This window comes from Bombina bombina, chromosome 1 (assembly GCF_027579735.1).
Source record: "Bombina bombina isolate aBomBom1 chromosome 1, aBomBom1.pri, whole genome shotgun sequence".
NCBI classification, from domain to species: domain Eukaryota; kingdom Metazoa; phylum Chordata; class Amphibia; order Anura; family Bombinatoridae; genus Bombina; species Bombina bombina.
In genome coordinates, this window is record NC_069499.1 from 219,498,592 (window position 1) to 219,511,791 (window position 13,200).

Sequence of the window (13,200 nt, forward strand, 5' to 3'; positions counted from 1 at the left end):
CGTATTGAATATCTTGTTCGTTGGAAGGGTTTCTCTACAGATGATGATTCCTGGGAACCAGCTACCAACATATCTGCTCCTCGTTTGATATCTCATTTCCACCAAAGACATCCGGATCGTCCTGGGCCTTGAGCCTCTGGAGTGGCTCCTTGGAGGGGGGATTCTGTCAGGATAATGGCATACTTATTTCTCTGCACTGTCCCTTTAAAGCATCCTGCTCTCATTAACATCAACCTATTTAAGGCCCCTCCCAGCATTTTCACATTGCTTAGTATTGAAGTTTGTCTTAAACCTTAACCTGAGCCTGCTCTCTGTAAGATTTATCTTACTACTTCTGTTTGTTGGATTCCTCTACTCCTTCTAGCTGGATTTTTGTTGTCATCCTCTCCTTCCTGCTTCTCCCTCAAGAAGATTCAGCTATTTCAAAAGCCTCATTCTTACCTTTACTCTAACTCAGTTTCCCCTGCAGCTCACCGGCCTTGGGATTCACTTTTCACTGAGCTCCACTTCCTCATGCTGTGACGTCATCAGCCAGCTGCTACTGAGCTTCCCTGCTCCCTCTGGCAAGTCGCCATTACAACCCGGTGTTTGCAACTATCATTATAACAGTCCTGTTAGGGGTAAGCCAGTCTCTGTATTTTACTCTGCTGCTATACTCTAAGATTAGTATCTCAGTTGCTGCTGTTATTTTTCTGTGACTTTTATTTTCATTCCTCATATCCTGCTGTTTTACCATAACTCTGTACACAATAGCAATTGCTTATTTTTTTCTATGATCATAGTACCATTTTTTCCTTGCTTATTTATTTTTTCCTTCATTAATGGTAAAATCTCAGGTTTATCTGAGCATATCCCTGCTGCATTTACTTTCTCACAGTGACTACCCAGACACATGTGGCAGCCATAGGGAATATGCTCAATTACTGCCTGTATATTAAAACTTTGCAATAAGGAATAAGGTTTTACATAGCTGCCTAATTCCTAATCTTTGTTTTACCTTATCACTCTGTTGCAAACAACCATACAATTTTTATTGTCTTTTTCATTCCCAGCAGTTGTGGTCCAAATAACTAAGCTGCACACATTTTTTCTTTCTTAGTTGTGCCTGACACACGTGTGCGTTTCAGTGCCTGCCTGCCAGGGCACAGTGTCACCCCAGTGCAACTCATATCTTGTGTAACAGTAGTGTAGATTTAAAAAAAAAAACACTTTTTTTGACTGTGTGAAATAATAGCAGTCAGTTTCCTTCACACGTGTGCGTTTCAGTGCCTGCCTGCCAGGGCACAGTGTCACCCCAGTGCAACTCATATCTTGTGTAACAGTAGTGTAGATTTAAAAAAAAAAACACTTTTTTGACTGTGTTAAATAATAGCAGTCAGTTTCCTTCACACGTGTGCGTTTCAGTGCCTGCCTGCCAGGGCACAGTGTCACCCCAGTGCAACTCATATCTGGTGTAACAGTAGTGTAGATTTAAAAAAAAAAACACTTTTTTTGACTGTGTGAAATAATAGCAGTCAGTTTCCTTCACACGTGTGCGTTTCAGTGCCTGCCTGCCTGCCAGGGCACAGTGTCACCCCAGTGCAACTCATATCTGGTGTAACAGTAGTGTACATTTAAAAAAAACAACACTTTTTTGACTGTGTTAAATAATAGCAGTCAGTTTCCTTCACACGTGTGCGTTTCAGTGCCTGCCTGCCAGGGCACAGTGTCACCCCAGTGCAACTCATATCTGGTGTAACAGTAGTGTACATTTTAAAAAAACAACACTTTTTTGACTGTGTTAAATAATAGCAGTCAGTTTCCTTCACACGTGTGAGCTTCAGTGCCTGCCTGCCAGGGCACAGTGTCACCCCAGTGCAACTCATATCTGGTGTAACAGTAGTGTAGATTTAAAAAAAAACAAAAACTTTTTTGACTGTGTTAAATAAGAGCAGTCAGTTTCCTTCACACGTGTGCGTTTCAGTGCCTGCCTGCCAGGGCACAGTGTCACCCCAGTGCAACTCATATCTGGTGTAACAGTAGTGTAGATTTAAAAAAAAAAAAAAAACTTTTTTGACTGTGTTAAATAAGAGCAGTCAGTTTCCTTCACACGTGTGTGTTTCAGTGCCTGCCTGCCAGGGCACAGTGTCACCCCAGTGCAACTCATATCTGGTGTAACAGTAGTGTAGATTTAAAAAAAACCAACCCTTTTTTGACTGTGTTAAATAATAGCAGTCAGTTTCCTTCACACATGTGCGTTTCAGTGCCTGCCAGGGCACAATGTCACCCCAGTGCAACTCATATCTGGTGTAACAGTAGTGTAGATTTAAAAAAAAAAAAAACACTTTTTTGACTGTGTTAAATAATAGCAGTCAGTTTCCTTCACACGTGTGCGTTTCGGGAACCCCTGGGAGTTCGAAGTAACGGGAAGGGGACTTGACCGTTGGAGGAATTAGGCCTTGGGTGCGATTGGTTGGTACCTGTAAGGGGGCGGGTTTAGCACGCGCTGTTACGCATTTAAGGAAAGAGCGGGAGAATCTGTCATCAGATTATTTTTTTTCAAACCTTTCTGGAAAGTGCTTGTCAGTTGGTAATTCTGTGATGGCGCATTTTGATGCGATTTTCGACCAACTTAAGTTGGAAGCTGCTAAAATGGGCCCTACCTGGCTCGAAGATAAATTACGTCCTTTGCTAAGCCCGGTTGTTGAACCCAGGGAGGATATCGTGGATGTGGCTTCGAGACCAGCGAGGCGTTCGAGGCCCCCAGTTCGTTCGGATCCGGATCCTGAAGGGGGTAATAGCGGTCTGAGAAAATCCAGCCCCAGTCCGGGGTTAAAGGCGTCTGTGAGGAAGAAGTCAAGTTCTAGTTCCGGAAGTTGGCAGACCGGAGCGGAGGTTGCTGATAATGTGATGCAGTCCGGGAGCACCTGTTCCCTTACGGAACAATTCATTGAGCCTGTAATGAAGGGTGATTCTTTGCCTAAGGGTAAGATGGCCAATTTAGGCCAAAAAGTAGTAATTAGAGGAAAAAGGCAAGCTAGTAAAAGTGACGGCCCGCAGAGGCCTAGTTTTCCGTGTGGGGGTAATGAACAAGTGAGTATATGTAGTTTAGGTAGTGCCTTAGTGAAAAAGAAAGGTGAGAGTTTGAATGTATCGGGGCCGATTGAACTACCTCAGGCAGTTTCAGAACAGTTACATAATGTTTCAAAGACAGCACAGATTTTAAGACCTTGCAGTAATATTGAGGATCAGGCTTATCGAGTGTTAGACGAGAGGGTGGAAGGGCCTGAAGTCAGTGAAAGTCAGCATGATACCGAGGTTGATAACGGTGTGGTAGAATTAGATTTATATTTAGATTCTTCTGAGGAGGATTTTATTCCACCTTCTCCCAGTGTAGTTAACCCTATTCGCCAGTTTAAACCGTCAGTCAGGGTCCCGAGTGATTCGGTTTTAAAGGGTGAGTTAAGAAATTTGAGGGATAGGAACGTTGAAGTAATTAAAAATTTACCTGTCACTAATGATGTTTTTCTTTTAGAAGGGAATGAGACTGGGTCACGGCCTGAGAATTCCCAGGGTCTTTTAATGGTGTGAAATGACGGCCTAAGTGGGGATGCTTATGGTCTGCAGGAATCCTGGACGGAAAATATCAGGCTGGATATTGAGGACGGCGTTCCGGGGGTGGAACGTTTTAATGCAAGGGGAGAAGAAACAAGGGTGAGTACGGCCAACAATCTTAATTTTGGTCTTCAGGGCATGATGGGTCAGAGTATTAATAATACATTTCATAGCTCGGTTAACTCTGTTCAACGTCCAAACAGGTCTGGGATTGGGAGAATACAAGGTAGAGGTAGACAACGCAAGAGGTATGGGGATTTAAAGGGAGAAGGGTTTGAGGTTCCATCAGCTAAGAAGGGTAAGGGTGTTTTAGTGGATAGTAGGTTGGGTATGTCTACAGCTAGTAGGGGCATTGGAATTTGGGCACCTTCTGGGAGTTTGTCACATGTTTCTTTTTTACAGATGGAAAAAGGGCAGCAATTAATGACTAATACGGATCCCAGGGCTACTGGTTTCCAGAATACAGAGAAGGTTACGGCTGCATCTCAAGGGGTTCAGTCTGCAGTGACTCAGGATCCGAGTACAGGTAATGAGGGATCCGGGGTGGTGAATCTGAATGTGGGGGTTGATACAGTTGGTGTGCATGCTGATCCTTTATCTATAACTGTTGTAGCGGGTTTAAGGGACTTGTTAGCCAAATTAGAAGGAGCCAAAGTCACGGGGGGAGTCGCCAATTCATGGGTTCCCCCTGAATTGGCTATCCAAAATAGGGTATTAGGGATTGTTGGTGAGGGAATAAAAGAGGTAGGGTCAGTACCTCAATCTCAAATGGTCGGTTTATCCCAGCAAAAGGTGGCTAATGTTTATAATAAAGCGGCTGGGGGTCCCGAGCTGAAGATTGCTGACACGGCTTTGGCCAGGTCTTGTTTGTGTTCTATCGGGCCTTTGGGCATGCATTTGACGGTCGAGTTAAGAGAAAAGATATACAAGAGAGATTTTATTGAATTATTTTCCCTCCTTCCTCTTGATCAGTCTTTTGAGATACCTGAAGACTCAAAAAAGGATTCGGCCAAGAAGGAGGAGGAGGAAAGGAAAAGACGTTACAGAAAATTACCGAAAACATTTACTAACTGGTTCCAGGCTTTTGTTATTTATGCTAGTGTATTTTCTGTTAAGTTCCCTGATCAAGGCGCGGCCCTCTTTTGTTATTTAGATGAAATTGCCGCTGCTCAGAGAACATACGGTGGTATGGCTTGGTGGTATTATGATGAACAATTTAGACAACGTTTGTCGGTTAAGCCTGAGATGAAATGGGACGATCGTGATATGGGTCTATGGTTAAAAGTGATGACCCCGTTAAGGTGTTCGCAGCCCTTTTGCGGGAGTGCCGGCGGATCTCTTCAAAACGGTTCGTCGGCAACAGTCAAAAAAGGTTTCTGTTTTGCTTTCAATGAAAAGTTCTGTAAATGGGGAGCATCATGTAAATTCAGACACGAATGCTCTGGGTGTGGTGGATCCCACCCTTCCATTAAGTGTTTCAAAAAGAACAAATTGGGAGGAACCCAGGAGCTTCCTGAAAAAGGGATTAACTCCGGTGAGGCTAAGCGGGATGGAGCTGTGGCTCGTACTTTACGCTAAACAGAAGGGTTGTGGTGATAAGGCCTTGTTATTGCTACATGGTTTTGAGTTTGGTTTCAGAATTCCATCTTCAGGGGGTGTTGTTCATTACAGGGGTAACCTTAAGTCTGCTAGAGAATGGCCTGAGGTTGTCAGGATTAAACTTGAGAAAGAGGTTACTTTGGGTCGAATGGCAGGTCCTTTTAAAATCTCTCCTATCCCCCATTTGTGTATTTCTCCTTTAGGAGTGGTTCCTAAGAAAGAGCCTGGTAAATTTCGTCTAATTCACCACTTATCATTCCCAAAAGGTGGATCTGTTAATGATGATATTCCGGATGAATTATCGTCTGTGTCTTATACATCATTTGACATGGCAGTTAATTTGGTTAGAGAGGCTGGTCAATTTGCTTTAATGGCTAAAGTGGATATTGAGGCGGCTTTTCGGTTACTTCCAGTTCATCCTTCTTCACATTATCTGTTGGGTTGTTGTTTTGAGGGTTTTTTCTACATCGACCTCTGCCTCCCGATGGGCTGTTCTATTTCTTGTTCTTTGTTTGAATGCTTTAGTTCCTTTTTGGAATGGGTTGTTAAATTCAAGTCTGGATTCTCGTCAGTAGTTCATTATTTGGATGATTTTCTTTTTGTTGGTCCCCCTGATTCGGACGTTTGTTTGAAATTAAGGGATTGTTTTTATTCAATGGCATCTGATTTTGGGGTTCCTATTGCAATGGAAAAATCTGAGAGTCCAGTTACGGCCCTTAAATTTTTGGGTATTACGATAGATTCTGAAAGTATGGAATGTAGGCTACCTGCGGAAAATATTGTGGATTTGTCAGAAATGATTCAGCAATTTTTGGCGGTCCGTAAGGTGACTTTGAGAAAAATGCAATCTTTGCTGGGAAAATTGAATTTTGCTTGCAGAATCATTCCTATTGGTAGAGTTTTTTCTAGAAGAATGTCATTGGCTACGTCTGGTGTTAGTAAGCCTCATCATTTTGTAAGGATTAAAAAAGGCCACAAGGATGATTTGAAAGTTTGGTTGGAATTCCTTAAAATTTTTAATGGTGTTGCAATATTTATGGAAGCTAGGATCTCTAATGTTGATTTGGATTTGATAACTGATGCAGCTGGGGGTGTTGGTTTCGGGGCTTATTTTCAAGGGCATTGGTGTGCAGAAGTGTGGCCTCAAGAGTGGGTCAATTTGGGTTTAACTAAGAACCTAGTTTTCCTTGAGCTATTTCCTATTCTGGTGGCTCTGTTTGTGTGGGAAGTTGATTTGATGAATAAATCCATATTGTTCCATACGGATAATATGGGTGTTGTTTCTGCTATTAATTCTTTATCTGCATCATCATTACCAGTTTTGCGTTTATTAAGAGTACTAGTCCTGAAATGTTTAAGTATGAATGTATTTGTCAGGGCAAAGCATATCCCTGGTAAGCTTAATTTGATAGCAGATTCTTTATCTCGTTCACAGTGGTCTCGCTTTCGAGAGTTGGCTCCTCAGGCGGATGTAGTTGGAGCGATTTTTCCTGTCCAACTTTGGAAGCTTGGGACGGAGGATTGGCTGAATTAATTAAAAAATCTTTGGCTCCAGGTACTTGGACGTCCTATGTATCAGTTTGGAAGGAATGGGAAATGTGGTTATGTCAATCTGAAATTAAAGAAGGGTCTGATGATGTCACGGGTTGCTTATTGGAATGGATGTGGCATTGGGGAAATGTGGGTTTGTCACCATCTAATATGGAAAGAAGATTGGCGGCCCTTGCTTTTAGATTTCGTTTATTAGGTTTGTCTGATGTTACAAAGGTTTTTTGGGTCCATCAAGTTCTTAAAGGCTTGAAGAAAAAGACAAAGGTTAGAGATAAGAGAAGGCCTATTACATTTTCTTTACTTAAAAAAATTTGGGTGGTATTAGCAGAGATTTGTGCATCAAGATTTGAATTAATATTGTTTAGAACGGCCTTTGTATTGGCCTTTTTTGGGGCATTTAGAGTTTCGGAATTGGTAAGCCCTAGCAAAAAAGTTTCAGGAGGTTTACAAAAAGAAGATGTAATATGGAATGATAGCAGACTAGAAATATTACTGAGAAGTAGTAAAACGGACATATATGGGAAAGGCAAGAACATAGTGCTATTCCCTAGTGGTGGAGAGATATGTCCATGTCAGGTAATGATGCTTTATGGGTCCATACGGCCTTTGCAGGATGGCCCTTTGTTGGTTCACTCAGATGGTTCTTTTTTTATCACAGTATCAATTTAGAGCCATTTTAAAAGGTTCAATTGTTTTATTGGGTCTTAATCCTTTAGAGTTCGGATCTCATTCTTTCCGGATTGGAGCTGCTACTGAAGCCGCTATGTTAGGTCTCAGAGAGGATATAGTTAAAAAGATTGGTAGATGGGGTTCAAGTCGTTATAAATCCTATGTTAGGCCTGATTTAAGGATATAAAAAAAAAAAAAAAAAAAAACCTTGAATAGAGCGTATGTTTTGGAATGTTTGAGCTGTAATCATCCTGAATACTCTCTTTATTTCTTTTATTTTAGGTGTAAGGATCGTATGGGTGATGGGGCATTCGTTTATATACTGGGCCAATGCTGAGGCCAGTAAGAAAATGGGCGGCCTTCAGCTTGGGTGTCCTGTTGATCAATGGGAGGTCAAATGGTTTGGGATTAGGGGCATGTGCTGGGAACTCTTGTTTCCGTTGTTTCTAGACTATGGCAGAATGTTTCCTCGTCCTCATGTTTTGATAGTGCATTTGGGGGGAAATGATTTAGGTATGATTCCTCAAAAAGAATTAGTGAGAAGAATCAAAAGGGATCTGGGCAATATAAAGGAACTTTATCCCGGAATTAAAATAATCTGGTCACAGATTACTCCTAGGCTGGTTTGGAGATCAGCGAGGGATTATGATAGGCTAGAAAAGAGCCGCAAGAAAATTATCAAAATAGTTAGCTCTTTTGTTAAGAGGTTGGGGGGAGGTGTAGTTTTCCACCCAGATTTCGAAGTAGATGGGGCTGAGGAATTTTACTTAAAAGATGGTGTTCATTTTAACCAATTTGGGCTGCAGCTATTTCTTTTTGATATAAAAGAAGCGTTGGGAAAAATATTGGGTTTGGCGGGACTGGGCTGTTCGGTCAGTCCAGTCGGTGGCGGGGGTGCTAGTTCCCAGACAAATATGGTATGCAATATGGCCAAGTGATTTGGAGGATTTTAAGTAGTTGCCTCTCCATGGGGTGAGTGGACAACTGGTTTTATATGGGCAAGGGGTTCCCTATTAAAGTTTAGGTGTCCTTGGACGGACTCAACAGGGATATAGTTGAGTCCAGTTGTTGAATAACGGCCATCTTGTTTTGTGGGTTTGGGAACTAGCACCGCTGTGGGTAATTGACAGTTTTATTTGACAGTAATGTTATTTATGAACATCAGGTATGTTCTGTGAAAAAATGTTTGAAAATGTTTGAAAATATTTATTACTCAATATTTAACTTGTGATGTTAATAAAATGGCTGCGGCCAAATTTTATACCAAAGCTGTGTGTAACTCTTTTATTTATGTTATTATGTTAGCTTATAATGGTTATAAGGTTAAGGCCGGGGATTGACGACTTTAAAAGGTCAGGGAACCCCTGGGAGTTCGAAGTAACGGGAAGGGGACTTGACCGTTGGAGGAATTAGGCCTTGGGTGCGATTGGTTGGTACCTGTAAGGGGGCGGGCTTAGCACGCGCTGTTACGCATTTAAGGAAAGAGCGGGAGAATCTGTCATCAGATTATTTTTTTTCAAACCTTTCTGGAAAGTGCTCCCTCCCTCCCTCCCTAATCTTTGTTTTCCTTCCTTGTTTCGTGTTCGTCGCAGCAAGGCGGGGGTGCTAGTTCCCAGACAAATATGGTATGCAATATGGCCAAGTGATTTGGAGGATTTTAAGTAGTTGCCTCTCCATGGGGTGAGTGGACAACTGGTTTTATAGGGGCAAGGGGTTCCCTATTAAAGTTTAGGTGTCCTTGGACGGACTCAACAGGGATATAGTTGAGTCCAGTTGTTGAATAACGGCCATCTTGTTTTGTGGGTTTGGGAACTAGCACCGCTGTGGGTAATTGACAGTTTTATTTGACAGTAATGTTATTTATGAACATCAGGTATGTTCTGTGAAAAAATGTTTGAAAATGTTTGAAAATATTTATTACTCAATATTTAACTTGTGATGTTAATAAAATGGCTGCGGCCAAATTTTATACCAAAGCTGTGTGTAACTCTTTTATTTATGTTATTATGCTAGCTTATAATGGTTATAAGGTTAAGGCCGGGGATTGACGACTTTAAAAGGTCAAGTGCCTGCCTGCCAGGGCACAGTGTCACCCCAGTGCAACTTATATCTGGTGTAACAGTAGTGTACATTTAAAAAAAAAAACAACACTTTTTTGACTGTGTTAAATAATAGCAGTTTCCTTCACACGTGTGCGTTTCAGTGCCTGCCTGCCAGGGCACAGTGTCACCCCAGTGCAACTCATATCTGGTGTAACAGTAGTATAAATTTAAAAAAAACAACCCTTTTTTGACTGTGTTAAATAATAGCAGTCAGTTTCCTTCACACGTGTGCATTTCAGTGCCTGCCAGGGCACAGTGTCACCCCAGTGCAACTCATATCTGGTGTAACAGTAGTGTACAATTTTGACTGTAATAGATTGAATAGCAGTTAGTTGTCTGCGTGTCAGGCCTACAGCGTCTACTCTGCCAACTTCTGCCAGTGCACAGTGCCACTCATATCTGTTGTCACAGTAGCTTTCATGCATAGTACCACTAATCAAAAAAAAAATGACAGGCAGAGGCAGGCCACTCCGCAGGGGCCGTCGTGTTCGTGGTGCTGTGATTCCCTTTGGCCCTAGAATAATGCCCAGTGTTCAGAAGCCACGTACCCCGAACTCGAACAGTTCTGAGGACATAGTTGACTGGCTAACATAGGACACCCAATCTTCTACAGCTTCCACTCGGAACCTTGATGCACCATCCTCCTCCAGCTTAGCTTCGGGCACCTCTCAAGTTACCACTCGCGCGCCTACCACCAACACTAGTACCACAGCCGCTTCACTTGATCTGTCAGAGGAGTTATTTACACATCAGTTGGAAGAAATGAGTGATAGTGATGTGCAACCATTATTGCCAGAGGATGTAGATAACAGGATATGTCTAAGTCAGGCAGCATTACACACATGGACGTAACAGGGATTAAACTGATAAGAATAGAACTACTTAACACACCACTCCTATCTGGTGGCACATTAGATTGCACACGCAGTGCCCCAAATTTGAAGTAGGAGGACCGACCAAGCATCTTTTTCCATCTCCCGGTTCCTAAAATCGATGCCATATACACGTCCCCTGATAGGGGATGTAACAGGGATTAAACTGATAAGAATAGTACTACTTAACACACCACTCCTATCTGATGGCAAATTAGATTGCACGCGCAGTGCCCCAAATTTGAAGTAGGAGGACCGACCAAGCATCTTTTTCCATCTCCCGGTTCCTAAAATCGATGCCATATACACGTCCCCTGATAGGGGACGTAACAGGGATTAAACTGATAGGAATAGTACTACTTAACACACCTTATAATAATGCAGAAAGAGGCAACGCAGAGAGAGGAGTCTGAAGAAGAGGAGTCAGAGGAGGAAGGTGGCTTTGAGGAGGTGGAAGACCAAACACAGCAGGTGTCCCAGGGGGCTTGTTGTCACCTTTCGGGGACCCTTGGTGTTGTATGTGGCTGGGTGGAGGAAGAGACCTTCAATGACATCCGTGAGGACAAGGAACGGGACATGGCTAGCTTGGTATCTAACCTTGTGCAAATGGGGAGTTTGCAGTTGTGCAAATGGACTGTTTGCGGTTGTTTGCAGTGCGTTAAAGGGACAGTCTACGCCAAAATAAACTTTCATGATTCAGATAGAGCATGTAATTTTAAACAATTTTCCAATTTACTTTTATCACCAATTTTGCTTTGTTCTCTTGGTATTCTTAGTTGAAAGCTTAACCTAGGAGGTTCATATGCTAATTTCTTAGACTTTGAAGCCCACCTCTTTCAGATTGCATTTTAACAGTTTTCACCATTAGAGGGTGTTACTTCACGTATTTCATGTAGATAACACTGTGCTCGTGCACGAGAAGTTATCTGAAAGAACTGAAAAAAGGGGCAGTTTGCAGAGGCTTAGATACAAGATGATCACAGAGGTTAAAAGTATATTATTATAAATGTGTTAGTTATGCAAAACTGGGAAATGGGTAACAAAGGGATTATCTATCTTTTAAAACAATAAAAATTCTGGTGTAGACTGTCCCTTTAAACGGGAAGTTTTGTCTGTTACTGTGAAGCGGGCGTAACCCTTAAACTACCTGATCGATACAACATCATACCTGATGTTTTAAAGCACGTTATTCCAAACAATTTAGGAATGTTAGGTGATTTATGCCCTTTATGGCTTAAAACCAGACTCTGCAACAACTATGTAATTTTCCATGGGAGTTTTGCCATGGATCTCCCTCCGGCATGCCACAGTCCAGGTGTTAGTCCCCTTGAAACAACTTTTCCATCACTATTGTGGCCAGAAAGAGTCCCTGTGGGTTTTAAAATTTGCCTGCCTATTGAAGTCTATGGCGGTTCGCCCAGTTCGCCCGTTCGCGAACATTTGTGGAAGTTCGCGTTCGCCGTTCGCGAACCCAAATTTTTAAGTTCGCGAAATCACTAGTTATTTTGTATAACTATGCAGGGTTCTAGATGTGAAGAGAGATGCCTACATTACAATATAATGTTAAACCCCCCCTCCCACTAAATTCTCCATAATTTCTCTCTATGTCTGCATGTTTTTGGTCATAAATACTCAAGATACACCAGCAACTGTGTTTTATCAGTAGCATGCAAACTTAAGGGTCACTGCATCCAGACCAATACGACAAAAAATATATGGTAGCAGCACAGTTCATGTAAATCATAAATCTATTTATTTCATGCAGGTATGCCAAGGAATCATGACAATGTTTTGGGCTACATTCCCTTAATCATGCAATAAATTAACAATGACCATACATCTTTTAAATAGTTTACCTGAAAAAATCAGGTGTATCACTAATTACATTCTTTAACCCTTCTTTGTTCTTTTACCTATTCTCATAATCACACTACCGCCATCTAGGGTGGAACTTAATACTGGAAACACTTAATGCTGGAAACACTTTTAGGGGAAACCAACTTTACAGCACACTGTCCCTTTAAACAAACAAATAACCATAATATATTTCTTAATAAAATCCAATAGCAGGTAAGGTTGTAGAGCACCCTCTGTCTGCTTTTCTCCCCCTCCAGAGGGCACTCTTGAGTTGTGGTCATCTTGTTTGCCCACCCACCAGAAGTCCCTAAACCACACATTTTTAGTTATGATTATTCTAAGGGCCACAAAACCTCTTAGTTCTGATATGTTTGGACCACAAAAACTAGTGTTGCCCATGGCCCACTGTTTGACCATCCCTGATCTTGAGGATGATATCATGAGGATGTAATAGATGTGACTTTAAAACACGGCCATATAATTGGTGTATTTCTTTTTATCACCAATAACAGAGAGTTCACTTAGTAATTCAGTATGGAAACATAGAAAAGACTCCTCTTAGGAAGTCACATGAATTTCTGTGCACAGTACTGAGTGCACCATGTTGTACTCTGCCAAAAGATGCTCATCTAAATGCTAACATTGAATTACTCCTGTTTTTTTTTAACCGCTATTTCATGTCTTGCCAAATCCTAACAGGAGGTAAATCCCCTAAAATATTCTGGGCTACACCCTCTGTATAAATGAATGTGCCTCTGGCATTTACAGTATATGTAATAAAATAAATAATAATTTGCTAATAAACATATATAAGTCTGAGTAGTTAAACTCAACCATCTTGTGTCACAGATTAAAAACTATTGAACAAACATGCCTGCGAGTACAGAGCAAAATAAGCAAGTGCTCCTAAGTTTGGTAGAATTTATATAAAAAGTTAAATGTAATAAAACAACTTT

The 13,200-nt window shown here is 41.6% G+C and overlaps 1 protein-coding gene across 4 annotated transcripts; it reads left to right on the forward strand.

Annotated features, from left to right (window-relative positions):
- Window positions 1-514: 514 nt before the first annotated feature.
- LOC128645095 (uncharacterized) lies at window positions 515-8,681 on the forward strand. Of its 4 annotated transcripts, XM_053697853.1 has the most exons (5): window positions 515-620; window positions 3,515-3,693; window positions 3,997-4,120; window positions 6,629-6,748; window positions 7,696-8,681. In XM_053697853.1, exons 3-5 carry the CDS (start codon window positions 3,997-3,999, stop codon window positions 8,349-8,351), a joined length of 900 nt encoding a protein of 299 aa, XP_053553828.1. In that variant the 5' UTR covers window positions 515-620; window positions 3,515-3,693; the 3' UTR covers window positions 8,352-8,681. The 4 variants fall into 4 exon arrangements, 2 of the variants coding, with proteins under 2 accessions (XP_053553828.1, XP_053553829.1); XM_053697854.1 differs by lacking the exon at window positions 6,629-6,748; XR_008400075.1 differs by lacking the exon at window positions 515-620 and having other exon boundaries at window positions 2,546-3,693.
- The last annotated feature ends 4,519 nt before the right edge of the window (window positions 8,682-13,200 follow it).